This window comes from Lichenostomus cassidix, chromosome 4 (genome assembly GCF_008360975.1).
Source record: "Lichenostomus cassidix isolate B80296 chromosome 4, HeHo_3.0, whole genome shotgun sequence".
Lineage (NCBI taxonomy): Eukaryota > Metazoa > Chordata > Aves > Passeriformes > Meliphagidae > Lichenostomus > Lichenostomus cassidix.
Window position 1 is genome coordinate 15,154,265 of NC_139484.1, and position 27,469 is coordinate 15,181,733.

General features: G+C 36.8%; 1 protein-coding gene across 5 annotated transcripts in view; it reads right to left on the reverse strand.

The window, feature by feature from the left end:
- The window catches only part of GRID2 (glutamate ionotropic receptor delta type subunit 2), a 673,340-nt gene that overhangs the window by 185,763 nt on the left and 460,108 nt on the right, over window positions 1–27,469 (reverse strand). For all 5 annotated transcript variants that reach the window (XR_014851598.1, XM_085058012.1, XM_085058013.1 and 2 more), the window contains exons 6-8: window positions 19,704–19,877; window positions 14,548–14,709; window positions 7,078–7,197 (exon numbers count right to left, since the gene is read on the reverse strand). Coding sequence is in view for 4 of the 5 variants with exons in the window: in XM_085058012.1 (XP_084914138.1) it covers window positions 7,078–7,197; window positions 14,548–14,709; window positions 19,704–19,877 (456 nt within the window). In the remaining variant the exon portion in view is untranslated. The remainder of the gene's footprint in view (window positions 1–7,077; window positions 7,198–14,547; window positions 14,710–19,703; window positions 19,878–27,469) is intronic.

A 27,469-nucleotide genomic window follows, 5' to 3' on the forward strand; every position in this document is an offset into this window, starting at 1 on the left:
AAAAATATTTAATGGACACAAATCAAGTTTTATGTGATACATCAATCTGATCAACATGCAACTTCAAATCATCTTTTCCAATGTAGATATTAAAAACCTATCACATTATTTCTGCTACTCAGAATTTTTCAGGACAAAAAAATCTCTGCTGCAAAAATGAACAATATTCTATGTCATTCTTTGCTCTTATGCCCATTTTGAAGCACTGAATAATCACACATGAGCCTCTGGGGTTAGGCACTTGCCTAGCAGCATCAACAAAAAACAGGAGTTGCTGTTTCCAGCTTTTTAGAAATTATTATTAATTTTTGACTGATCTTTCACAAGTTTCCATTGTCATAACAAGATACAAAGGGAAATTAAAAACACAGTTTGAAAGTGGAAAATATTTCTCCTGTTCTTTGTTGTCAAGACAACTATTTTCTACAGGAGATGGGTAAAATGTAACCTCTTTTCCAGATGAACAAAAATGAATAAAATGCATGAAACAATATAATTTAAAGTGCATAAGAAAGATTTGTCTCTCTCTGATGAAAGCAATCAGTCAAAATAGGCAGTTCCCAAAGCACTGAAAACATTTTTCAGTAAGAACATTCCTATCAGTTTTGACAGGACTGGATATTCTGAGCAAAAGAGAGACGAGCTCATCCCTGCCAAAACTGTGAAGAGAAACACTACAGAGCACCAAGGTCCCAAGGGGAATTTCTGTTTGACATCAGTGCTTCTCCCCAGGGTTACATTGCATTTTCCCCTTCTGCCACCCTGCATTTTACCTTCCTCCCCACGCTGTTCCCAATGCAGGAGCAAACCCCTCTTCACTCCAGGGTGCTGCAGTTACTCAGTCTTGAAGGACTTTTTGGTTCAAATCCCACTCCTCTGGCCCTACAAGTCACTGTTAAGAGCCACCCAACCTGTATGCTGGAAACTGGATAAACCTGTATCTTAATTATTCAAGTTGAATGTTCACAAAGCACTTAACCATATTGCCCTAGATTGGGCAATCTGGACATGCACTTGTATTACAACCTAAAACAATTCCTCTTTTTTACAATGCACTAAACTCACTGGAGCTTGGCAGACATGGCTAACTGTTCTGCTAAGAAGAAATAGGTGGGATAATACCTCTCTTTTGTACTATGCTTGCCTTGGCTTTGTGGGTATTAGTTTGGAGTTTGACTTGGTCACTTTTCTCATACACCTGATCCTGGCTGTCATGTATTCCTGGTGGATGTTTTGCTCCACAGGTGAATAATTCATGTGGAGTGGGTTGAGCAGTAGCAACTCTGCTCTGCATTTATCAGAAGGATGACTCGAACCTTCATCTTCTGTATTCCTGGGGCAGCATCTACCAAGCCACCAAATCCATCTCTGGCTTCTTTGCACTTATTACAAGCAATGAAATACTCACTCATCCAGACAAAGTGCCCAGGGTCAGGGCAGGCAGCTGGACAATCCAGTACCAAAAATTAAATTTCACTCCCCCCATCTGAATCAGAGAGTCCAAAAGCTGATAAATTCCCCAAATAGTACATTATTGATTACTTTGAGTCAGTCTGCCTCTCTCTTTCTGCATCTTCACATTTTGAAAGAAAATGCTCCATTCAAAAGGAGAGAGGATTTTTTTTCTGAAGACTTAAATTTTTTTTTTAAATTCAGAATGAGATTATGGTTGGACACTTTTCTTTCATTTTCTGTTATACTCAAATATGCATTTAGTTTGGCTTTTAGGCTAAACAGAAGTACACTTCCAAGTAAAACACAGTTCTCTATTAACACTAGTTTAATTGTGATAGCATCCAAATCCCCAACATTTTGCAGCCAAATTAAATTTCACTGAGATTTGACAAAAGATTTGCAGAAGCTACCAGAAAGTAAAGAATCAATCACTGTATCTTAACGTACTTATTGCATAGCACTTAATAAAGGAACGAAATGCTACTCTTCAGCAGGCTTACAGCAAAATTTAAGTACTGTGCTGAGCTGGAACAGCAGGTCTCACTTCACCAAGGTATTTAATTACCTCTTTATCTTTAGTATTACTTTAGTATTAGTTTACTTAATTTCTAGCAGGCTGATTAAGTATTTGAAGTTGCTTTAGAAAGAGTGTCGTGGCAGCACTGTGCCAGATCCACCTTGTCCATCAACACTAGAGCCAGAGCAGTCAGACACAGCAACATTTATTTCAACTCTCTAGAAAATACACCATCAATAATGTCTCTCTAGATTGCAAGCATATCTTTCAGTCACATCATAAATTGCACATCAACCTTTAGAAACATCTGCACAGGTCATACCTTGAAGTACCAGGTGCTGATACAAGATACATTTTAAAAGTCACTTTGCACAGCCCTACGGTGATCATGATCACAGAGAGAACAGGTGTACCAAGCATTTACCTCAAGCAGCTAACCAAGAAGCTAACCAGCAATGAAATACTTCATGTGCTCTTGGTTATTAAATGGGGTTAATTAATAAGTGTAAGCTGCATAATGTCTCTTTTTACCTAATGAAGCAAAAGGCAATAAGAAATAAAGGATGCAGAAAATAAGTAAGTTTTAACTTTATAAGAATAGACAGCAACTTCCTGAAGATCAAAATATGTGCTTGGAACATATATTGCTCTGTGATGCAAGTGTCAAAAAAAATATATAATGTGTTAGAAAGAAATGCCACTGCTGTCATCAACAAGTGTTTTCAGATGAAGTGGAAGTAGCAATTATTTTACTAGAATGAAAAAATTCAAATCAGCTTTCCCAACTCTGAACAAAAATCACAACAATGTGGTGCTGGTCTTAATCCTTAACAGTCTGTGAAATAAAAACCTGCATGCATTGACTCCACAGGGAAGGTCCTGCCATTAGCACTGACAGTAGAGGAACAATGTATCTGTTACTCAGGTTTCAATCCTTTTGAAATGAAATGCTTGGCACTACAGATCTCCCTTGGATTAAAATAGATAACATTTCCTCCTCCTTAAGACAACCAAAATGATTTAGGACTGAATCCTACAGTCCTAATGGACAAATGCAGGTGGCTCAAACCATCCTGGGTTATCCTGTTGCCCCACCAAGGCTACTTTTTTCCTGCATGCTCGCAGCTCTATCCTTCCTCCAAGGCATCTCTAGGTGTACTGAATGCAAAAAATCCCTCAACATGGACATCTTGGTGCAGAGAGGAATTGATGCAAGAGCCTGGTATATCATCTTGCTCCCTCACTGGGAAGAAATAACCTAAAACACCTTCAGAAGAGGGGAAAAACATACAGGAGGTGGGGGTATACTAATATGGATATGGAGGCAGAGCAAAACAATCTTCAAATGTCTACATAAGGTAAGAAAACCAGCGTGGGAACAGAAAGAAAGTTGTCTGAACTTCAAAAGATGTAGGACAGAGCCTCTGAAGATGAGCCTATTCTGAATTACAAGGAGCACTGGAGGAAACATGAAAACCACTTTATTTCTGCTGTGCTGTTTCCTACACCACTAAGATGTAAGACAGTACTCAGAGCTATCAACTCCCTTTTGTTCGTTTGTTTGTTGGATGGTTATTCACAGGAATGGCAGCTTTTATTTCAGCAGTATAGATAAAAGTATTGCACTGAAATTTAAATGTCAAAGAATACATACTCAAATGTCAAATAGCAACAGACAAATGCCAACAGAGAAATGTCAGAAATACACCCATGTCTCCCACTGAATATAACTACATCTGCACATACGCAAGCCACAATATGATGTGTAAAAGCAAGTGTTTTCCTTCAGTTCCTTTGGGGTTGTAATGCCACTGGTGTCAATAAAATCAGTATCTGGCAGCAATCTGACTGTGTTACTCCTAGTACCCAGCTCTGGAAAAAAGTATGGGCTAAGTGATCCATGGTCTGCAAGGTAATGGATAACATTTACAGTCATAAGGGTACAAAACTGCTGTTTCAGGCAAATCTCTCTCTGGAGTTTGCTAACTCGTCACTAGATGATAGAGTCCAACACAATGACTTTTCACATGAATTCTCCTTCTGCTTTCCAGGTAGGACAGTAGCCCATGAAAGTTGAAAGAGGGAATGTGAAGACAGTTTCTCCTAGAAGCATGGCTTAATTTATCCAAATAAAATAAACATAAACATGAATTCTTGGTGTATCCTGTGAACTATTTGCTTTTTGAGTCCTGGGAATAATCACCTATGAATATAAAGGAATTCTGCAGAAGTGTAAATGACTCCAGAATCCAAGCAGAACTGACTTCAAGCAGAATTTGGACTCTTAAGAAATTCAAGTGTGTTTTAAAATCCTACTTGCTTTATTAAAATCAATTGATTGTTTCTCAGGAAAACAAAATAGCTATTCTTCACACAACTGACTTGATGGGAATTTCTGGTCCCAATGACTTCAATGGGCCTTTTGTAATTATTTTACCCATCATTATCTCCTATAAAAGTACTTGAAAATATGTTGATTAGGGAAGCTGCATTAGCTTAGAAATTTCAGGCAGTCTGCTAATTGCAGCTGCTTCTACTAGACTTGAGAAATAAAAATGCTTAGGTATTTCTGCAGTCAGATCACTGAATACATGAAAATCTGAAGTGTACTTTAATTAGTGTAGTTAACAAAAATATATTTGACTCCTGTAATTATTGTGATTTGCTTCTAACACTAGTAGCTCATACGTTGTAAAATAAAACCTAATCAAAGATAAAAGAGGTGAACTTTTGTCAAATACTAAAACCCCCCCAAAATTTTTGCCTCTGAAGAGATTGTTTTAAGAAGCCCATATGTTTTCTTAACTCTGTGACACTGACTAGAAATACCGCATTAATTTTAAATTTTGTTATTCAATTTACTGTAAAAATTTGCAATAATTAAATGGAATTATTGTTGAAAGACATTTCTGAGAACAATGATCACATTCTCACAATATAGACAGAAATTTCTTTCTGAAGAAAATTCCTTTCTGTACACCAAGACTCTTTCTAAAGCTTTCTCTAGATTACTGAATGCTGTTTAGGAAAAAAAATTGAAATATATTTAATCTCTTCTGCTCTGGACACTTTCTTCTTTTTAACCAGCTGCAGTACATCACAAAACTCTAAGAACAGACATTTACTGACTATCTTTCTCAACAGGAAAATTTTCATATAATATCTATATTTAATTTGAAATGCTTTCCTTGACAAATGTAAAAAAAAAAAAAAATCCACTGACTCTCAATATCTTAGTTTTAAACTTTCCTTTTCTGCTCAACAGGGTTGTATGATGCTGAGTTTCATCATCTAAATATATTCTAAGCAAAGCTCTGTTCTCTTTGACCAACTTCAAATCTATTTCCTTCCAAAGACAGTGAGTGCCACTTTGCTCTTGAGCTATCATAAAGAGTAAACAAGGAAGGTTCAAAAAGCCTGTTTGTATTATCCCACTGTTTTACACAAGTTAGGTGTGCCCACAGTCATTAATATCTGCTTTAAAATGAAACTTTACCATAGCTTGAATTAACAGTGCTATTCTAAATCACACTCTTAAGAGTTAGAATACCTATGAAGTTTTTTTGTACTTCTATATTTCCAAGATCTTTCTGTGAGTCTCTCCTTCTCCTCTATCTTTTTGAGAAATGAAAGAAAACAATTTAGTGCTTCACTCAGGCATTCACCCAGACAGGCCTGAAGTTGAAAAAAACCCAGTCAAAGTCATACAATTAAATTAAATGAAGAGATACAGATTTCCCTTAGGAATGTAGCTCTAAAGAACAAATAGCTCCTTACTGCATAGCATGGAAAATAAGTCAAAATATGCTGAAACAGACAGAACTCAAAGGTAAGGGAATAAGTACTTATCCAGTATTTTGGTCTCCCAAAGACTCTGTGCAGGACCCCCAAATATCAACAAGATCCAGCTCTGTCTAATTTTTGAAGCATCTGTGAAGACCTCTGCTCAAGGTGACAATTATAGGTACGTGTGTGCAATAGGATATTGACAAGAGGTGAAACAGCAGGAACAGAATAACTATTCCAATTAATAGTGGGGGAGAATTTTCAGGTTTTGGACTCTTTAGACTTCTCATTTATCTCTTCCTTCTTTCAGAGTACTTATCTGTTGCTCCAGAAGGTATGCAGACAAATGAAATACTTCATCATATAGTGACACTGACACATGGAACCAGTTTACTCATATAAAGAAAACTCTATCATTTCCTTTCAGACAATCACTTCATGTTCCTCCTATATAAAACCCAGTATGATGTGATGTCCAAATGAAGAGATCTTGGTGTTTTTAGGGAAGCCTATCTTTGAAGGAGAGTTGCTCCTGGAAAAGGCTTTTAAGTCTTTTACTCACGTGTGAAGTACCATGTGATTTTGCCATACCAAATGAGCAGCTGCTCCAAGTTAAGGATGTGCATTGCAAATAGAAAACTGTTTCCACCATTTCTTACACAGGACTTAAAATTTAGTTTTTGACTGGTAAAATTCAAATACCAAGAAAGAGTAATTTTGCTGGAGATATAGGCCATTCTCTGTACAGTCCAAGTCCAAGCATTTGGGCTGTATCTGGCGGCTGAATACAAAACATTAGCTCATTCTACTAAGTTAACTCCTACTAAAACACCATATATTTATTTCATTAAGAGACTACAGAAATTTTACCTATACTACAAGAGATTTTCTCTTTCCATAGCTAGGAATTTTAATCATCTAGCAGGTGGTGCATCCCACTTTGACCAAATATCAGGGGCTGATCTGGGTGTTCTAAACATAATTCAATGTAAAATTTGCTATTTTGGACAGGGGTTGCAAGGGTTACAAAACAGCAACTTTCACTGGCCTTTTGGGACAGTCAATCAGCAGCTTAAGACATTGTGTATTACATATGACACCTTGATGAACACAACCTGCTCCAAGGCCTATTTGAAATAAAAAAACTGGATGGGTATCTCAAAGTTCAAGATGGAGTTTCCCCCATCTCTTACTCCCTTTAACAATACAGAACACCATGTCATCTGCCATCAAATGCTTTTCTGTCAACATGGAACACAAAGAAAAGTTTTGAAATGATCAGTAAAAATAGTCTCTTGTTTGAACATATGTAGCCTCACCTTGCGGATGCCTCTGCCAAGATCTTCTCCATAGTTTGTCCCCAAAATTTCAAAGTGCACATTGGGATTCCCCCCATTTTCTGCAAATTCCAGTTCTCCAGTCAAGCCATTCACTCCACCCTGTCGGGAAAAAAAACGGAAAAGAGAATGAAAATTCATAATTGGGAATTGTAATAACCTTTTGTTTCTCAAAGTGATTTATGAACTAAGTATGCAGAATACATAGCTAACTATTAGAACTAGGATAGTTTTCCAAAGACCACATTTCCCTAAGAATTCTGAAGCTTAAATTATTCCTGCATCAAAATTAAGTCCTTCACAGAAGAATTAAACTCAGCAATGTTCAGCAGATGCAATACAAGCAACAGTCTTAGCATATTTGCACATCAATTTTTGTTCTTTGACCCATCAACACGTATGTATTGACACTCTAACCCAAACAAATTAAAGAAAAAAGAATTTTGAAATGAATTTTTAATGAAAATAAAGCTAAACACAAATATTTAAAAGAAATAACACAAAAGTTAGTTGTGTAGGTTGATTTTTGCTTTCTCCCCTCACGTTTCTCCCCATAAAAGATTTCCACATAAGGGCACGTTGAGTTTTACATGAAGTTACATGGCTTTTGAGCTCAATGTATGTGATTTGCATTTGTCTAGCAGAAAGCAGTGATTTTTCTTTTTCCTCCACAACTGTTCTTTCCTACTAAGAATACATTACATGGGCAGCAATGCAGCATATCTGCAAGCTTGCTTTAACTGTTTTACACTTTTGCTGGAAGGGGTTAAAATACTAGAGATGAAACAGTGAATAATCCCTACAAAGAGTTGAAAGGGCTATACATGCCACAGCCGTACTCAAAATGTATTCCAGAGTTAATTCAATGTGACACACATTTCATCTTTGTATAAGAACTGTGATGACCTGAACTACAAAATCAACACAACCATGTGAAATGCCGATAATGAAAACCTTTACCCTTCAAAAATTTCTTCAGTTTACAAATTCAGGGAAAATTGATGTTTAGCCCTCACCCACAAAAACCAAAAAGGTAAAAATTATTTTAATTATGTACAAAAAACCCAAAACAAACTGCCTCAGGTGTAACACCCTATGAAATGCATAGTTTCCCCCCAAAACATAAGGCAAGAACTTTGCAGTTATAATTGCTGTTTTACTTAGGAGCTTTTTTATTTGAACTAGAAGAACTTGCAGTATAAACGGCCTAGCTAAGCACATGAGCCTTGCTGAATCATGATATTAAAAACTCTATTTTTACATCTTCATTTTGGAGAAAATCCAGGAAGGAATATAAAATTTGCATCTCCATTGCAGATTGCTGTGAACTAACAGAATGTTCTTCTACTTTTATAAAGCACTACTATGATTATAACAAAAGTAATGAAATTGGTCATTGAGAATACCTTTAGAATTTACTAGACTACTAGAAACCAGTACTACCAAGGAATAATACATACGTACTTATATATTAAAATAAAAATATTTAATGAGTGCCATTTACAGTTAAAGCCAAGAAAATACTTTGTGTATATACACATTTAAGGATTTTTAAAATATTTCTATAATATTTATTTTTTTAATTCCATACTAGAACAAAAGTAAATTAAAAAAAAAAAAAGGAAGAAACCCAATATCATGATTCAGGGTAAATCTGAACAATCTTTTGCAGGAAGTCTCTGTCAATTGCAAACCAGACAATTTTGACACATGTGGTTAGCAAGACACTGATTACTCTAGCTTGACTACAGTCCTGCAATAACCACACCTTCATGGCTTTGAGATTGGGGTTAGCACACCTCTGGCTGGTTCAGAGTACAGACAGAGTGATCTTGTGTTTACCCACAAAATCATTTGATTGTATCCTTTGGTAAATAACCAAGCTTCACAAATATAAACCTTTTCCTCTTACTTAAATTTGACATCATCTTACTTGTGGACCAGAAGCAGAAGCCTGCTCCACATACCTTTTCTCTCACATGGTCTAATTCTGGCTTTTTGATTAACTGAGGCACAATTTCACAGAACATGCAATGTAGAAAAGCCTGCAAAGTGGCACAGACCTGCTGGATTTGGGATGCCCAAGCCTCCATCTGGCTGACTTGCCCTCCCTGGCAGCACACAGACACTTATTCCCAGTCCTGCACCACTCTGACGCCTCAGCAGATGCTTATTTACTTTTATCACATTTAATATTTCCTATATTACTTCCTAAAACTTTCCCCCACATTTGGTGTTAAACCTGTGGGTCTGAGGAAGGTAAAGCATGAAAATTAATTCAACTGTTATAGACCACCATGATTTCAAGCAAGCCACAAGCAGAACCTGGGAAAAGGAAGGGAAAACTCTGGAACTAAATGGTGAAAGAAAGGGAATATTCAACAAAAAAAATTACAATCTCTTAACACAGATTCTTTGTACAGCAGAAAACAGAAATAAAGAATGTAGGATTGTCAGTTGGGAAAATTAAAGTGACTTTATTTTCCCCATTGAGAGTGGTCCCAATACTTTAAGGAACAAGAAGATAGAAACATGTCTAAAATGTAAATGATTTTTTGAGACTTGAGATAGCAATTAAAAAATTTAATAAACTTTTTAATTTTTTTAAAAACCTTTGTCCTTATTTAAGCAAATCTGATTAACAAATAATCTAAAGAATCATTTAACCTCAATTACAGTTGAAGTAATCAATCAATTTCTTAAGAAAAAAACAGGATTCTTTAGAAATATATGTCCTCTTATATACGGTACTGGTTACCAGAATTACCTAAGATATTTTGGAATTCGATCACTATCTAGAAACACTGTGTAATTTTATTTACCTTGATCTTTAAATGACTGCAATTATGATGGCAAGATACAAACTCTAAGTCTGTCAGCTTTATTTCTCTGGGATCCAATCTTAACCATGACAACATTATTTCTCATTTATCTACTTTGGCAGTTCTATCATTCTTTGAAAATTTCACTTGTAGGAGTGTCTTAATGAGAGCTTCCTCTCCTAGACTGGGGACATATGAAAACAGTGTAATAAGAGCTCAGTTTAGATGGGAATGCTGCTACCTCAGGAAGGGCAGAGGCAGAATGACAAAACAGCAAAGAATTGCCCATTTAACACCAACAATACCAAATTTATAAGAAATTTCTTGGAGGTCTTGGTTTCTCCTCCCTGGCTGGGATTGATCTTGTTGGACCTGCAGGCCATGCAATCCTGTCACTGCTCTCTACTACTCCTCATTGTCCCACACAGCCTCTTTACAAGGCTTACACAAATCTGGCCTGTTGGTAAGGGCTGACAGAGTGGAACAGGATAAGGCCTAGGAAGATTTTCAGGATGCTGCTCCAATTTTTATGCATAGTTTTTTGCAGTGTGGATCTCTCTGGAACACTTGATTTATGGCATGTGTTTTATCCCTCTGCTAATGCTAGTGGAAGGAGACCACAGAGGAAATGACCATCTGTATGACAGCTACTGAGCCAGTAACTTCCTGATGAGATTTTTCCAAGTGATTTTAGTGTTAATCATGATAACGGGCGAGAGTAAAATAAATTTTTCATTCCATTTAACTTACAGAAACAATGCTATTTGGGGGAAAATGAAGACACATTTGTTATCTATCTTCTCAAATTCTTCTAAGGTTCAGCTGCAACCATGTAATTTCCTGACACATATAAAACTGAAGAGTGAAATGTCAGTTGCTAGGACAAAAATGTTTTACTTATGATTCTGATCACTGCTCTGGGCTTTGCAGAGCTGTTATAAAGCTTGGCAATATAATTAAAGCCTACTTGAGTCCCATCCAGACTGGCAAGATAAACTGCAGTTTATATATGCTTAGGCACTACTATACTGTAAGTCCCTGAAGAAAGCACTATTTACCTAGCAGTCAGGACCTCACTTGGGAATGCCAGCTTGCCAATCACCAGCTATAAAATATTGTACTTGCTCTCAGCTTCTGTTCAAACTTCCTCTTTATTCTTCAAAATATGGTTATTCTCAGATACTAGCTATTTTGCAATTAGGGATAAAAAATGTGGCTATAGGCAGGAAAATTGCTATAAACAGTAAATACGAGTTTCACACTTTATTCTTGAAAAACATCTGGTCATGAGAACCTTGCTGAGTTTTCAACTAGTGCTGGCTGTCCAAACTACTACCTGAAAAACAATTTGGCATCCTTTTTGCAAATCACCACCGAGTGTCACTGACTTTTCTGAGACCAGAACTTGTTGACAATTCCATAGGTACAGCTCATTTTCCACAAAGGGATAGGCTCTATGTCGTTGCTAGCTCGAAAAATTTGCTTTTAATGAGCTAAACAAATGTGACTGGGAAGATGCCCGAGACATCTGAGAGAAGTTATATGCAGAAACTTGATGCCATCTTGCTCAGTTGATCCTCCCTATAATCCTACTTACATTTATTCCCAGGCTATTCAGGAAGATTAATTTTTCCCAAAGTAAACTTATTTTCTAGTGATACTTTTCCCTCCAACTGTGAAACAGCTTTACTGAGAAATAAACAAGTAAGCATGTGTTTAGGGATAGTTCCTATTACAGAAGTGAATTTAAACTAATTGCTAGAGCTGGCCAAATTCATTAGAAGGATTGTATTTCCTGATGAATTTAACTGTTTATTCAGTTCCAGAATGGGTAGAGACAGATACTAGATTTAAATAATTGTGGTGGGCTTAAAATGTTTTCTTTAGGCTTTGTCCAACCAGCTGAATTTACAAAGAAAACACCAGCTCTTGTAGCTGTTTGTAGAAATAGAGATGCACAAGTCAAATGTTCAACAGGGAAAAGTAACAAATGACAATAAGGAATTATTTAGACAGCTTTTTTACCATTTTAAGAAATGTTTCAAACTCTAATTTCCTCTCATTCCCTACTCTCCCTGACTAGCTCATTAACTATAAAGCAACTAGTTTATTTACCACCTGAATTCCGTTTTTAACAATTGCTGCTGCAGGTAAAACATCAGCATCCCTTTCTCTTTCCTTCTTCAGTGAGTAGCTTAATAAACACTTCCCAACTCTTTTCTTATTTCCCCCGCCAGAAATCGAAGCAAGATTTCCCTCTGCAGCTAAAACACTGCCAGATGTTCCTGTTTGTGAATCTTGAACTCCAGCACTGTGGTGCTCCTGCTTTGCTGCTGCCAGGAGAACAACTGCTTCAGTACCTGGTGCTCTCCTGAGGCAGGCAGCCTGCAATCAGACATCTCTTCCTCAAGTCTTTATCCCTTCAAAACTACATCTTGGAAACGGCAGGGATTTCAAAATGAAAATGCAGAACTTTTTATTCAGATTCTATTGAAACACCATGTGGTAACTTCTTCCTGTTTTCTTTCAAAATTAAGGAAAACTGGTATGTTTTTTGAGAAAAAAACTTGTATTTCAGTTGATTTTATGAGATTCTCCAGAACAACAGGAGAGAAAAGATGTTTAAAGAATAAAGCATGATGGGAAAGAGAAGCATTCTGTCATTCTCTCAAAAAGAGAAATTAAGTGGGGGCGTTTTTTCCTTCATTACTTTTGGATTTTATTGTTTTTTTGATACCTCATCAGGCATTCATAAATGCCAAATTTTTAATTTCAAAAGTACACAGCTGTGATCCCAAAGTTCTTCTACATATGTGCCTTTGTGAGAGAAAAGGGAAATGAGGCCACAAAACCAAAGTACAATTCCTGTTCTTGTGCAATTCCAGCTCTCAGGTGCAATCTTTAGCTTTCCTCCACCTATGGATTGAAATGCTACTAACATCCACACAGAGTAAAATTTCTGTATTTCATTTGGATTAAATTTTGACTTTCAATTTTAGCACCTTACTTCTAGAAATTCATCTCTATCAGCACGATGCAGTGTAAAGAGTATTTGGATTATTCAATTTACAGCAACAAAATAGTTTCTTATTGAAACCATCTAATTGAAGTAGCAGAGAAACCCAAAAGTGACAGGATGGAAGTGTGGTTAGCTGCACAGATCAGGAATTCCTTTGGCATTTGATTTATTTTTTAGCAAGCTAATAACAGCTCTGGAATTTCCACTTGCTCCTGCCTTCTTGAATGCTTTCATAATTCTCCTAGCCACTTTAATGGAAAAGTGAGCAATGGTATTTACAAAATCCAAGGGGAAAAGACAACCAGCCTTGCCTGAAACATAGCTCAAAATACATGGGACTGCCAAATGTGAATTTGAAATTGCTCTGATAGGTTAAGAGCAATACAGTTTGGAGCCCCTTAAAGCCATATCCTGCCCCTGAAATTAGAAATGTGTCCTGGATTATTCTTGCAGTCTCATGACTTCAAACTGTTAGAATGGGAAGTGGAAACAGATACCAAAGAAATCCTTAAACTATAATTTTGGAGGTAATGCAGATTAACCCGGGACTGGGTAAAATATAAGCAGTGCTCAAAGGAGCCTTCCATTTTGCCTGCATCATCGTAATTTTTGATATTGTTAAATGCCTAATGCAAAATGGCAACTTTTCAAGACAACCTGATATTTTAAATTATTTTTATGGCCTGTAGTGAAAGGCATAAATAAAGCACCATTTGAAATTTTTTTTACTGTCCATTTTTTTTCTGTGTTTACAATGCCAGCACTTAAAATGTAAATATACATTACCAGGCAGTGTATGCAGACAAATGAGAAGGCAGTTTTATGAAAGATGTCAATAACATAAGGAGAATGAGGTGAGCAACTTACAAGGAAGGGCAAACTATGAGCCTGTTCATATTGACTAAATATTGACCTAGAAGGCTGCAATATTTGTCTGTAAGTATGTGGAGGCTGTAAACATCATGGAAATTAATAAGAAAAATTATCTTTAAATACTGAAGAATAGGAAAAGCATCTTGGGCATGAGCATGATTAAGGTATGAAATAAAACTCACAGGGAAGCAGCTAGAGTTTGACATTGGATAAAGCTCTGTAGAGAACGTTACAGGGACAATTTTATAGGACATAGCCTAGATAAATTAGGGGTTTCCTTACTCCCATTTCTATGATTTCACTTTACCACAAGCAGTGCAATGGCAAATTCCACAGCATGTCACTCGAATGTATTTCTGCAACTTTTTCTTCTTTCTTTTACAAATAAAATAGGAAATTTATTTTCTGTGCTTCCTAACCTGTGAAACTTTTTCGACCGTGACTCTTGTCCACCTGTGACAATTTTTCTTCCTTGAACACCCAACTGTTCAGTAGTTTTGGTAAATAAACTTATTGATTTTATTTCAATATTATTATTATGATATGGAAAAAAAAATCAACCAACCATCCAACCAACAAACAACCCAAACCAAATAAAGACTGCTTCCATTCAGGAACAGTGAATATATAAAAACTATACTGCTAGTACTGATGAGAGTAATATGCACCCCAGGTGGAAATAATGCCTAATGCGAGTATTTTAGAAATAAAATATGAGGAAATACAAGGAAAAAGTACCTTCTTGATGGTTTCCAACATCGATCGTCCTCCCTGCCAGGGTTTAGAGTTCTTCCTGATGCAGGTGAGGCTGGCCATGCTGTGCCACTTCCTGTCCTCCAGCTTCTTATGAAAGGCATTTGCCAGCAGGAGGACAGTGTCGTATATATACAGGTTGGAAATCTGTAAAGACATCAAAAGGGAAGCATTAACATTATTATTTGTGGTCTCCTGCCAGCAGCCAGAATTTATCATTTGTTTTGCCTCATCTATAATGCTCTGGTAATTAAATACTTTATTTGGTACCAAGAAGAACCAATAAGAGGCAAAATGTCACACTTTTGGGTTTTGGTAAAATCTGCAGCTGGGGGCTGTAATGCCAAAAGTGATTTGCAGCAACAAAGTACACACATGTGAGAAGTACAAGCAGCCCAATCACTGGCACAGCTCCACTTGCCAGATTTACAGCTCTACTTATGACTGTAAACAGACTTTTATTTTTAACCAGTTGCTTGTAAGACTCAATTTTTCAGTCACCAGGTATTTGGACACCACCAAATTATCTTCAAGGCTGTTTTGTTCTTTTAAAAAGCAGAAAGTCTGAAAATTTAGAATAGATCATTTCATTGTGTTTTTTGCTCCTGATTTGTGCAGTCAGTTCTGATTGACACTTTCTGGCATGAGATACGACTCAATGGAATTTTTGTCAGTGTGGGATTGCATGTGGATTCTGCAGTTTATAGTGTTTGCTGTCAGAGTATTTGACATTGGCTGTTAATTCCTTGCAGGACAAAACTCTTACAGAGTGAATGTGAGTGTGTTTTACTGTGAACACAGCTGCATACAGTGCGAGGAAGTTCCAGTTTGGGATCAAAGACAGAACACTGGAATCCAAGAAGAGAAATCACCTGTGTGCCACTTCCACTTAACTACATTCTATTTCTATGTACGTGCTTTTAAATGCACACAGTGCAAACTCAGATGTGAAAGGTACAATTAAATGTAAAAGAACAGAAGCTCAGAATTAATGAACAACTTCTTGAACAAGTAATTTACAATATAGCTTTTTATCAGTCTTTTCTGTCCTCAAATGGCAGGAACATTTAAGTTACTGACAGTATCACAAAAAGAAACCTCAGCTGTCCTGAACAGAGGTTCTCATGAAGAAAAATTATGTTCAGAAATGAAAAGGACTTTTGGGCATATTATTTTTAGATAAGCTATTGGTCACCTGAAGTTATTGAGGGAAACTCAGTTTCCTCAGCTGCATGATAAAGGAGTCTGTAGAGCAGTCCTAGTGCCTGACAACAAATTAGCCAGTGGCAATTTGAGGCAAGGTTGCTGGGGTTCTTTATCCATCAGTCACAGACAAATGAAAAGACATTTCTTCAGATTTGTGGAATATGTTGGCTGCTCTCTGTAAGGGTTTTTTACACAGATACAGGTGGTGCTCAAAATCTTAAAAGAAGAAGGAAGCTTACAATAGGAAAGTACAGGAACTCAGTGGCTCTATTCTGCTTTTTAAATGTATCTAAAGACTGGAAAAGCCCTGCAGCTGTTAGGAGAGCGTATACAGCAAGGAAGCACAATAATGCTGAAGATCTGAGACACTGATTGGCAAAACCACACAGCACCTTGAAAAAGGGGCAAAAAAAAGTTTTAAAAAACCCCACCTCTCTTCCTGCCTAATTGCTCCTTTCCTTACAACCTATTTTTATGTTATTTCCTTTTGTAAATTCCATCTTTATGCTGGCTTTGCTTGTGTCACCCACAATCTGCTCGATACTGTTCCCAGGAAGGTTTTTGTTTCCTTCCCCATGTAGCATCCAGGAAAGGTACTGTTTCTCCTCACCTTGCCAGAATTGCTTAAGACATTTTGACTTCCCAATTTTATCAAAGGAAGTCTAATGATCTGCTGCTTTCCCTTCTGATAAACTCCTGGAATCCCCCATTACCTTGACAACTTTACACTGTTAGTACCACAGATGCACAAAACCTCTGATCCTTATTGCCTTTTTCCTTTAAATGATCCTTCACTCTGTCTTTCTGGAAGGTGCTTCTTTATTCTAACTTGAGCTCCTCCAGTGACTCCAGTGGCTATGAACATTTCCATTTTGTTATTCACCCAGGAACAAATCTACTTTCTTCAGAAGCAAAGGCCATGCATCACTGTGCATGACAGGATTAAAAGCATGGATAGAGGATCTGGGTCCAGGTTAATCAAGCATTTTTAAAATAACTCGGATGATTTGCCTGTGTATTGCAAACCTATGAAGAATTCAAAGCATTTCAGCTAAAACTGTGTTTCTCCAAAGAAGTCAGCACTAGAGGGACATTTGTTGGAGCAGGGAAGGAAGGAATCATCACTATGCTGTGAGGCAAGTTTTTTTCTTATATAAGCCTTTGCCAAAGGGAAGAAAACCCCACACCACCTCTGGAGAGCAGAGGGAATAAGGTCACTAATGAGACTAAATTGGTACATGGAGGTCTGTGGTTGCCAAGTCATCATTTCCCAACAAAATGACATTGCTTTCAAGGTAACTTCTGTAACCTACTGTCATGGGAATAGAAGACAATTGTCACAGTTCATGAGGAAGAATGCACTCACTAACCTAAGAGTAATATAGCTGGGCCTTCATCAAGTATTAACAGGGCTCAGGAGGACAGAGTTCAGCAATTATTACGCATTGTTATTCCTTCACTAATAGTTGAGCCTAACATTTAAAGCAATCAATCACTGATAATGCAATGATAAAGGCACTACAATTAATTCCTGTTTCTCAAAATCACCCTTCCCTGTCACTACCAGGAGTATGCTTCATTAATAACTGTCCTGATGAACAGAAGGGGGCTGTAATTTAAAGTCACTTTACACCTTTATTAATTTCCCACATAAATTTACTGGGGCATTTAATGCATTGCCTGGTGTCCATTACTGATCCTTTATTTATTCCGAGTCAGTTAGACTAATGGCTGGAGACTTACATTACCAAGAAGTATTTATCTACATAACCTTCTGTTGATGCAATTCAGAATTCAGATGCAATTTGTTTATCCAGAGTGTGGAAAAAAGGTATTTAGCAATCAGATTAAGGATGAGTGATTAATCTGGATTATCAGTGTCAATTTTATGTGTACCTATAATACTGCATGTAGTTTTTACACAAAAGGGTTACAGTACTAAATTCTTCAGTGAATCCAGTTCTTAACTTTCTGCTTTCAAAAGGATACAAATTTATAGAATTTGTTTCAACTAGGCCAGTCCCAAAGACAAAATGAGATACCTTCACCAGGATATTTTTCATGGCTTTAATAAAGATGCTGAAAAAATATTAATTATTCACACAGACTTTAGGAGGAGTAATTCAGAAAAAAAAATAAATCAAGAAGTTCACCCTCATAATTTCCAGAGAATGTTTCTGATTAGTCACACTTCAATGTCATAAAAAAATAAATTAGTAATTTCAATTTATAAACTGTTCCAACTCCCCACTGGATTAGAAACTAATTTATAATATTGTTGGGTAGAACAAAGAAGCAGCAAACAAACCCCACAGCTACTCAAAGGACTGTGCATCATATAAAGACACAGGGGAAATTGTGTCAGAGTTTTCCTGCCTTTTAGTTTGTAATGTTTTCTCACTCAGCTAAAATAATGAAGTACAGCCATCTCAGGGAAAGCATGAAAAAAGCAACTGAATTGTACAGAACAATTAAATCAGTCAAAGTTCCCTCATTCCTTTGAAACAAAATGCTATGAAAGCTTTCAATAGGAATTCTATAGCTCTTCAAGCTATAGGTAGATCATGAAGCACAGGTTAAGGTATAAGACCCAATCGAAGAAATTATATCGAATTTGCCAATTTGTAGAGAACAAACTTAAAATTCTAAAACTCATCTTTCCTAGAGTCAGCAAACTGTTGAAGTGAAAAGGAAAGCAAAGTTGAAGAGAAAGACAAATCAAAATGTGAAGCTCCCCATCCATCCATGGTTCCTGTTTTCTGCCTTGGACGCCCTCAGCTTTAATGCCTTCTTTGTAGACTAGCAAAGCTTCCCCTGGGACCATCCTGCCAGAACAGAATGGCACAGCCTAAAGGACTTTTGCATTTCCTAAGCAGTCTGTAGAGATATCCTATGCACCAATGGGTGTCACAGAGCCCTGTTTGTTTTGAGCAGTCTAATAGGATCACTGTGCAGTGTGCTACAGCCAGTTCTTCATGTCATCAATATCTGCTGGCTGGCTGCTTTGTGAACAATCAGTGAGACAAAGGCTCTGACAACTAAATTTAAACAGGGCAAGACTATCCACACTTTACCCCTTACATGTTTTCATTTTAAACAAAGACACTGATCAAAATCTCCCTATTTTGCTCCCACTGTTTTCTCTCACTGTGTTTTGTAATCATGAGGTGGTTGCTTTTAGCTTCTAGGTCAGATATGCTCCTCCCTCCACTGCTAAAAATAATATGCAGTCATCTTTCTACAACTGCAAAAATGATCCCCAGAAAAAAATCCTTGAAAGTAAAATCAACATCTTAAGCCAACTTCACACTCCTGATTTGCCACAGCTTTGTCATGAAGCCTAATGAGAGAGACAGAGGACATGTTCTTGGAAAAACCATGTGAAGTCAGGAGGACAGGGATCCTGTTGCTGTATTCATGTGGTAGGAAGGATATTATAGTTTAATTGTAATTTGTGGTTAACAACCCTGGAAATAAGGCCTCCTTGGAACTTAGACACAGATTTAGATGTATACACTAAGGCACTTGAGATTATTTGGGCGCTCCCAGGAAGACTTTTTTTATTGACAATATATTTGAGGCTTAGAGAAGCACAGCAACTCAGGAGACATTGACTACAGGGAGGAAGTTCTTCTTGCTGAGATGACAAAAATTAAAATTTAGCAGGGCAACAAAATGACTACCCTACTACCTGGAGATCACATGGCTTTTTTGGATGTTTATCTCTGTTGCTGTGCAGCAGGCAAGTTATTGTTCTCCATCAGACACATTCACCCCCAGTACTCCAAGTATTTCCTTCTCATGCCATAACCCATTAAACTATACATCAGAGAGAACGTGAAACATAACATTGTTACACTAACACCCTCGGGAAAAACTTCAAAGTTATCTAGAAAGACAGGTTCCAGGTGGGGACAGACTGGTATATGAACTACCTCCATGCTTTGGGAGAAAGGGTCCTTCGGATCACACAGTGATGAAGATATCCTGTGGTTGCCACGGAAACAGCGCTGACTGACGTTCTGGGGTACTGGAAATGTCTGCCGAATAATTGTTAACCTTCCAATTGACCTTCTCACCAGCTCCTGCACATCCACATCATTTATCTCCTGAAAGATAAGGCAAGGGAGAGAACATGCATGAGAGTTAAAATTCAGACACGTGACCACCAAATTATAAACAAAAAATACACTGAGTGGGCCAAGAGCCCTGTGAATGACACACAGCTATTTTCAAACTCCTCCATAGCCTCAAAATCAGTATGTGCATGCTCATTAAAACAACTGATATGCCACCCTTAATTGCAAAAGTTCAGAGTGTACTGTGCTCAAACCTCACCAAATATTTGTGGATATAACTGGGCCTAGTTGGTTCATTTGAGGTTTTCTCTGCCTCTCTTTTTACCTCTTCTGATCTTTTATTTAAAAGTGTTTCACAGCATCCTTGACAGATAATGTGCAAATCAGTAGGAAGCCATACCATGATGTATTTCTGAGTGTAGCATTGCTTAGGAGCTGTGAAGGTAGAGACAATTTTTCAGGCCTTAAGTGTTCATTTCCTAGAAACAGAATATCAAGAACCTATAAACAATGTGCAAGTTAGCAAACATCATTTACCAAAAGGGCAAAGAAAATACATAAGAGCATTCTAGGTGTGAATGTGCTTGTTTATAGCAAGATCTAATTTAAAATGAAATTTTAATTCCGTAGGGTACCTATTAAGGCTTACAGCTGAACACTCAGCTCTACAAATACTTTAAAGAAAAAAAAAACAACTAAGTAAATGCACCAATATTAAGCTTAAAATATTAACTTTAAGACAGGTTAAGGAAATCAGAAAAGCAGTTTTTTTACATAGCACAAATTCCTGCAGTTTAGGAAATAGTGTTTTACAGTACTGAATGATGAGTCCCTTGGGGAATGCTGAGAAAGAGAAACATGGGCTCCCAAGCAACAGCAACTGACTCCAGCCTTCATAGAAGAACTTGAGCTTCACTGAAACATGTGGTTTTGGGTTGTTATTTTTTTTCTGGTGATTCAAATAGGGCCAGCTGGTAGCTTTCAAGTTAATTCTGTGCCTTTATTTTTCTGTAACATAGTAGAAATAATCTAAAATTTGTACAGTCTTTTTAACCAGGGTGTGTTTTTCATCATACTGAACTGACTGTTCATGATCTGTCTTAATTCCAGAGGCTGATGCCCCAAACTTTTCAGACATTTAAAAGACTGGATATGCCCCCAGGAAGGGAGGTGATCAAGAAGCTCCTATTAGCAGCCTGCATTAAATATTGCCTTGCACACAGTCACAATTTATTGAATAGTTTTGATTCTCATTTGTGTATCTATAGCTTTGCCATTTTTCAAAGAATTCAACACATCTGCATTGTTTTGAAAGAGCAGCTCTTTAAATGTTAAGACAACTATCCTGGTTTTGTTGGCTTTTGTTGTTGTTTCAGTATAATATCTTTTCATTATTTTGAAGGAGCTACTGTGGAAATACTGGTATTTGTTTATTTCCCTTAAATTTTGGAAGAAAAATAGGTGAGATGTAAATGATAACTTTTATTCTCTCGACTAAAGTAAAACTATTTTATTTGCCTTCAAAGATTATCATAGTTTCTGAACTCATCTGTTATTAATGGACTTTATGAAATATAGACTTTTTCTGCAAAAAGAAATAACACATAGCATCAGCTGTGTTCAGTGTAATATCTTGCATTTCTGGTCGATTAATTCTTAATGTACCACAGATAATGGCTTATCTCAGCCTAAGATGCTGTCTTTTCATTTAGCCTGTATCATTTCACTAGCTGTGAGGAAAAAAATACCGTATAGAATGCTGTTTTAGCAAAATACATATATATTTTTTATATAATCCTTTCAGTATAATCATAAAGGAGAGCTCAAGAAACTTCTTATCTTGATTTTAAACTCTATACTTTCTCAGAGGATTTTAAAAAGTTTGCCTGGTTTCATTATACAGCATGCTTAAACTGTAACACCAAGACCATTAGACTCACTCTAATAATGTGAAAACAGATGCCTGCATAGCCACATTATATTGCCAAATATTACTTTAAAAGAGATTTTGACTTTCAAATCATCAAGCATTTATCTTTCCTGCCATAAAAGTGCATTCATGTTTTCTGTATTCAGCATTTTTTGGTGCATTTTAAATAGAATGTTCTCATTTTAACCTCTAGGTTACTACCTCATGTTTTTATACATCACCTGGGAAATAATAATAGAATTCAACCACCACAGCCATTTTTGTGTGGTGGCCAAGGAGGTATATACATCTATAGATTAATGACAGCTATTATTTTAAATGCTGTGAATTCAACTGATTATATCATAAATCCAGATTTTAGACTGACAACAAAGCAATGCCATGCAAACCCAAATTCAACATTAGTCATTTGCTATGTATTTCTTTGTCATTTTTCAAATACTTGGCATTGACTGAGTGACAAGCCTTTTATATAATGACTCTCCAATATCATCTCTCATTCTTGAATTTTGGATCTGACTTAAGAAAACTATATAAAGCAACTATTGTATGAGAGGAAACAATTTTCATTTGCACTTCAGAGGAAGATACAGTTGAATGATATAAGGGTGGCAGATGATCTGTTATACAAGCTTTGAATGTCAAAAAAATTAGAAAGTTGGCCAAGTTGAACTGAGTTGGCACCTGAATAAATTTAGGCTAGGTTATGTGGGGTTGTTTTTTGTTTGTTTTTTTTCTTTTTTCTTTTCTTTTTTCTTTCTTTTTTTTTCTTTTTTAACATCAGTAAATCAGTATATAGTTCCAAGTCTTTCTTTTGCTGGCCTGAACTTGGAATTAAGGGGAGACTGTCCTGTCACAAATGGAACAAAGATAAAATTAGATGTACATTTCATCTAAGCAGGCAAATAAATAAGGAAACAAATGCTGTTTTAAATTAATAGCTCTTTACAGATGAAGTAGAAAATAAGAACTGAAGAGGATCATCTTGACATATAAGGCAAGACTCCAGTGGGAACCAAGACTATATATTGGACAGCTAATATTTGTCCTACTTTTTAAGATAAGCAGTCCAGGCAGAGACTTACTAGTCGCCACAGACCAATTATACCAGCAGTGAGAGACATGGAGGGAAAGAATTTATTTACATGCTTCTGTAATAAGCGCCAGACAAAGGCAGCAATGCCTTTTCTTATGGAAACATCTTAACTTTGAGCCAAGAAGATGGTTCCAGTATTTACAATATAGTGGACATGCCCTATTTTCCAGTGGATACCAGGATTTCATAATGGAAAATCCCGCACTCAGAAAGGATAGTGTCTTTTCTTCCTTCTCCAAAAGTCAGCAGAGGGCAGAAGAAGAAAGTGTGACTTGAGGCCTCTTGGCTGCCTCTGCCCATGCCACAGCACACTTGATCTGTGCCCTCCCTGAATTTCTCAGCACTTTCCAAAGAGGAGAAGTTGAGGAAAAGGTACAACTAGATGAAGCTCCAAGACAAGTTAAATGAGATTTTGAACTGCGTCATCACTTGCTCCATTGTATCTCCCTTAGGTTTCTTAGGCTTTGCAGAGGAGGATGATTAAAACCCGATAGGAAAAGGAGAAATCAATTCTTAGCATTCAAAGAGAAAGCAGGGTGCATTAACTCTCACTAATGCCAAGAGCTGGCAACTTCCTTGCCCACCTGCTCCAAAGGGGGTCATTTCCCACCAGACCCACTGGAAAATGTAAGGGTTCAAATGAAGCTCTAAAGCTATTATTAATCATTATCCATATGAAAATGCTGATTTGTCTGAGCTCCTGGAACTGAGCTGGGATTATAGGACCTGATCTAACTGCTTGAGCTCAAAACATAGTTGTGCTCTACACTCTTATTCATGGTGGAGTGCACTGGGCTGAAAGACAATGGAACAAGATAAATGTATGGGCCAAGGACAAGCCCTCTCCTAGGAAAAATGTGTTTATCAGAAAGCAGCCTTTGAATACAACCTTGTAGGTCCCACAGTCCTCTCTTGTACACTGATGGGCAAACCTGTTGGACCTTTTCCCATAAACTGGTCTTTAAAAGAGTTTGGAGGTTTTTTTCATTCTTCCATCAAGAAGGAGTTTTTCCAGACTCAGGTGCCTCTGGTAATTAGGAACCTTTCACCAACTTTTGACCTCAGTTTACTCATGGACAAATTGAACTCATTTGTTCTTGTGTCAACTTTGTCCTCTAGCCCTTGACAATGATGCATTTATTCACACTCTGTGAGTGTTTATAAACAGAGAGCACATCCTCTCTCAGTCTTTGCTTTCATAGGCTAATCAAGCCAACCTTTCCAGTCTCTTCTTACACAAAGCAGCTTTTCTGTGCACTCATTCCATTGTAATTCTAATAGACCTGGTCATAATTGTGCACATTATTGCATATGAAATCTAAACAATCCTTTGTAAAGCAGCATTAATATTTTCACCTCCTGTATTGCAACTGTAGGCAGTGGAAAGTGTTTGGGGCTGTCCTTGAGTAAAGAATAGTAACAGAGAACTGGTGGGAGCCTTGGGTATAGCAAGATAATAGTAAGATAACCCTCAATGTTTTAACAAAGGAAAAAGCTTGAAAGAGACATGATTTAAAATGGAAAAATGGACAGTTCTTTCATTTAAAAAGAGCCAGGGAAAGTGATGAAAATCATACAAATGCCCCTTCTTCACCTCCACTAAATAAAATCTAAGATTACTGTACAGTTGTGATTTAAGTGTCATGGAAGAAATATCATTTTCTATCCTGGGACTTTGAAGCTATATTTGCTATTGTGCAGAGGAAATGAAGCAAGCAAAGACAGATAGAGGGAGAGAGAGTGTGAGAAATCCATTCTCACATTTTGTTAAGGCATATTTGATCATGCCTACATTCAAATATATGACTCCTGCAAATTTTAAATAAAGAATTGTAACATCTGCTTTAAGGCCCTGAAGAAATGGGAACATTTATTGGTGAGTGTTTCCTCAGCTGACTAGACTGATCAGAAGAGATTTGCATAATTTGTTAAGGTCTAATATGATGCATTATGTTTTAGAAAATTATGAATTCTTTCATTTTATGGAAACAAATCCTACCACACATGCATTCCCATAATGATACACAGTCTTCAAGAAAATTTGCTGTATTGCATAAAGTAGCAACTAATGGAACAATAAAAATGAAGGAACTCATTGCAGGCATTATAGCATTTAGAGTGAGCAATTAAAATAGCAGATGTTACCTCAAAAAGCCTAAGCAGATTCCTGATCACAAAACTGAAGGTGGTATTTGCTTCTGTATTACTTTAGTTGCTAAGAATGTTATATTCCCTTGGCATAGTGATGGAAAAGGAAAGATGACTCCAGCTTGGTATCTCAAAGCAAGGAATCATTTGAATCATATGCAGAATTTGCAAAGCAATGCGATTTCACTGTCATAGATCATCTGAGAATTTCAAATTAGGAGGCCAGAGAAGCAGTTACGGTACTTATTTGACAGTGTCATTTAGCCAATATAGGCATTCAAGCACAGATGTCTAAGTTGTCACAAAAGATTCATAGGAGCAACAAAATGGGCAGAGCTCTGAGATAATTTCACAGACATATGGGAGTACTGTGATCATCAACAGGTAATAGACAACCACCTCAAATGTACTGGGATATAAAGATAGCAGTTTTATATATCACACAGAAAGGAGCCCACAAATCTCTGAATTTCCAAGTCCTGCACTGCCAAATAGAGGCATTGCAATCTCATTACTGAACTGGCAAAATGTTGCAATAAGCAATTACCCAACATTAAACATTCAGGAAATATGTAGATTTCTGTTGTAATTTGAACATAGTGATACAGAAAAATTGGTCAAAGCAGAACTCTTGCCATATTATTATCTACCAATCTTATATGTTGCTAATACAAGTTCTGCATCCACATCATACTGAGATTATTTGCAGTCTTAAACAAACAGAACTAGAAAGCTACCTAAGTAGGAATATGGATTTAGGTCCAGAAGCAGATTAAGCTGAGACAACACTAAACATCTATACCTTCTCTAAAGGAGAAAAGAGGAATTACTGAAGGAGCTGCAGAGACCTTAATGACTGTGCTTTAGAGCAGATTGTTGGAATGAACTAAGTCATGGATTTCCCCATTTTCATCTACAAGACTATAAAACTAAGAAGGAACGATGTACATTTCTCTGTGCAGATCATGCAGATTTTCCTGCTGCTGGGACTGCAGCCCAGAGAAAGAATTTTGGAGTGGAGAAGGCAGCTGAGTGGTAACCACTCTGATTGCTCTGCCATTTCATCTGCTGCAATGTGCAAATAACAATGCTTACAAAGCAGATGTTTTTTTCCACGGAGACACTAATTTCTGAATAAAAAGCAAAGAGAAAGCATATATGCTAGGAATGGATCCTCGGTCTCGTTTTGTATTTTTTGAGGGTGAAGGAGCTGAAACAGCTAAAAGCAATCACTGTCCTTAGAACTTTTGGAAAGTATAGAACATTTAAAATGAAAAATCAATGGCAGTGTCTTTAACTCGAATAGCAAGCCAAAATCTGAGTTTTGTCTAAGAAACTGCTATCCAATCTACTGATAGAGAGGATGGCTTTTTTTAATGCTCTTTTTAAAATACTGAGTGTTAATGCTGAAGTGAATTGTAGTTTACTCTGACATGAGAAAGAAAACATGTTTGTCTGTTCACATGGCCACCTGTAGATTAAAGCTGGGTTTTCTCCCATTTGGTGCTGGAAAATACACACATTGCTTGTGAAGAGTAAGGCCCAAACAAATAGCTATGCTGGACTTGGTTTGTCTTCACAGCACTTCCTGAGACGTATTTTTCTCCAGGGAAAACTGGCTAAAGATCCACTGGTTTGGCACAGTATACTAATGAAAATCTAGTAATTAAGCATGAAAACAGAAGGGTATAGTAAATCCAGATAGTATGACATGGAATTTACATGCAATATCTCCAAACAATCTTTTATCTTGAGAATATACAGAAGTTGCATGACCTACATGTTAGGAGATAGTCATCTACTCAGGGAATCCATCTATTCTGTACCTAAATTATTTTTAAGAAAAGGAAAAAAACCCCTGAATGCTGTCAAACCTGTACTGCATTGTTCAATGTTTTGTATACAAAACTACTTCACATGTTGACTTGTCAAATTTTAGCTGACAAGCTTTCATAGAACAACTTAACTCACAGTGTATAAACAGGATCTCAAGTTAACTTTCTTTGTTCCCTTTCTGAACATTCATAAATGACCTAATCCATAAGTCTACCAAAAAGTCTCCCATTAATATCAACAGGTTTGGATATTAACCATGAAAGAACATTTAGAAAATTCATAAAGTAAAGGGAAATATGGGATTTTATTATTATTTTGATTATTAAAAATATTCAAATATAAAAAATGCAAGGACTCCACTACAAAAAATTACATATTACAAAAAGGCCTTGAAAATATCCTGTGAAAAGCGTCAGCTCAATTGTGAAATCTTTAGATACTCAGAAATAAAGGGTTTTTTTAAATTTTATTTTCCATTTATTCATTCAGGGACTTCCGTTTAAAACAGGCAAGACAAAACAGCAAAGTCCAAGAATCTGTCATCCTACTTTTATTAAGCAACATCTACTCCCTGAATGTGCTTGAACTTTGGTATAGCTACTGCTTCCTGTT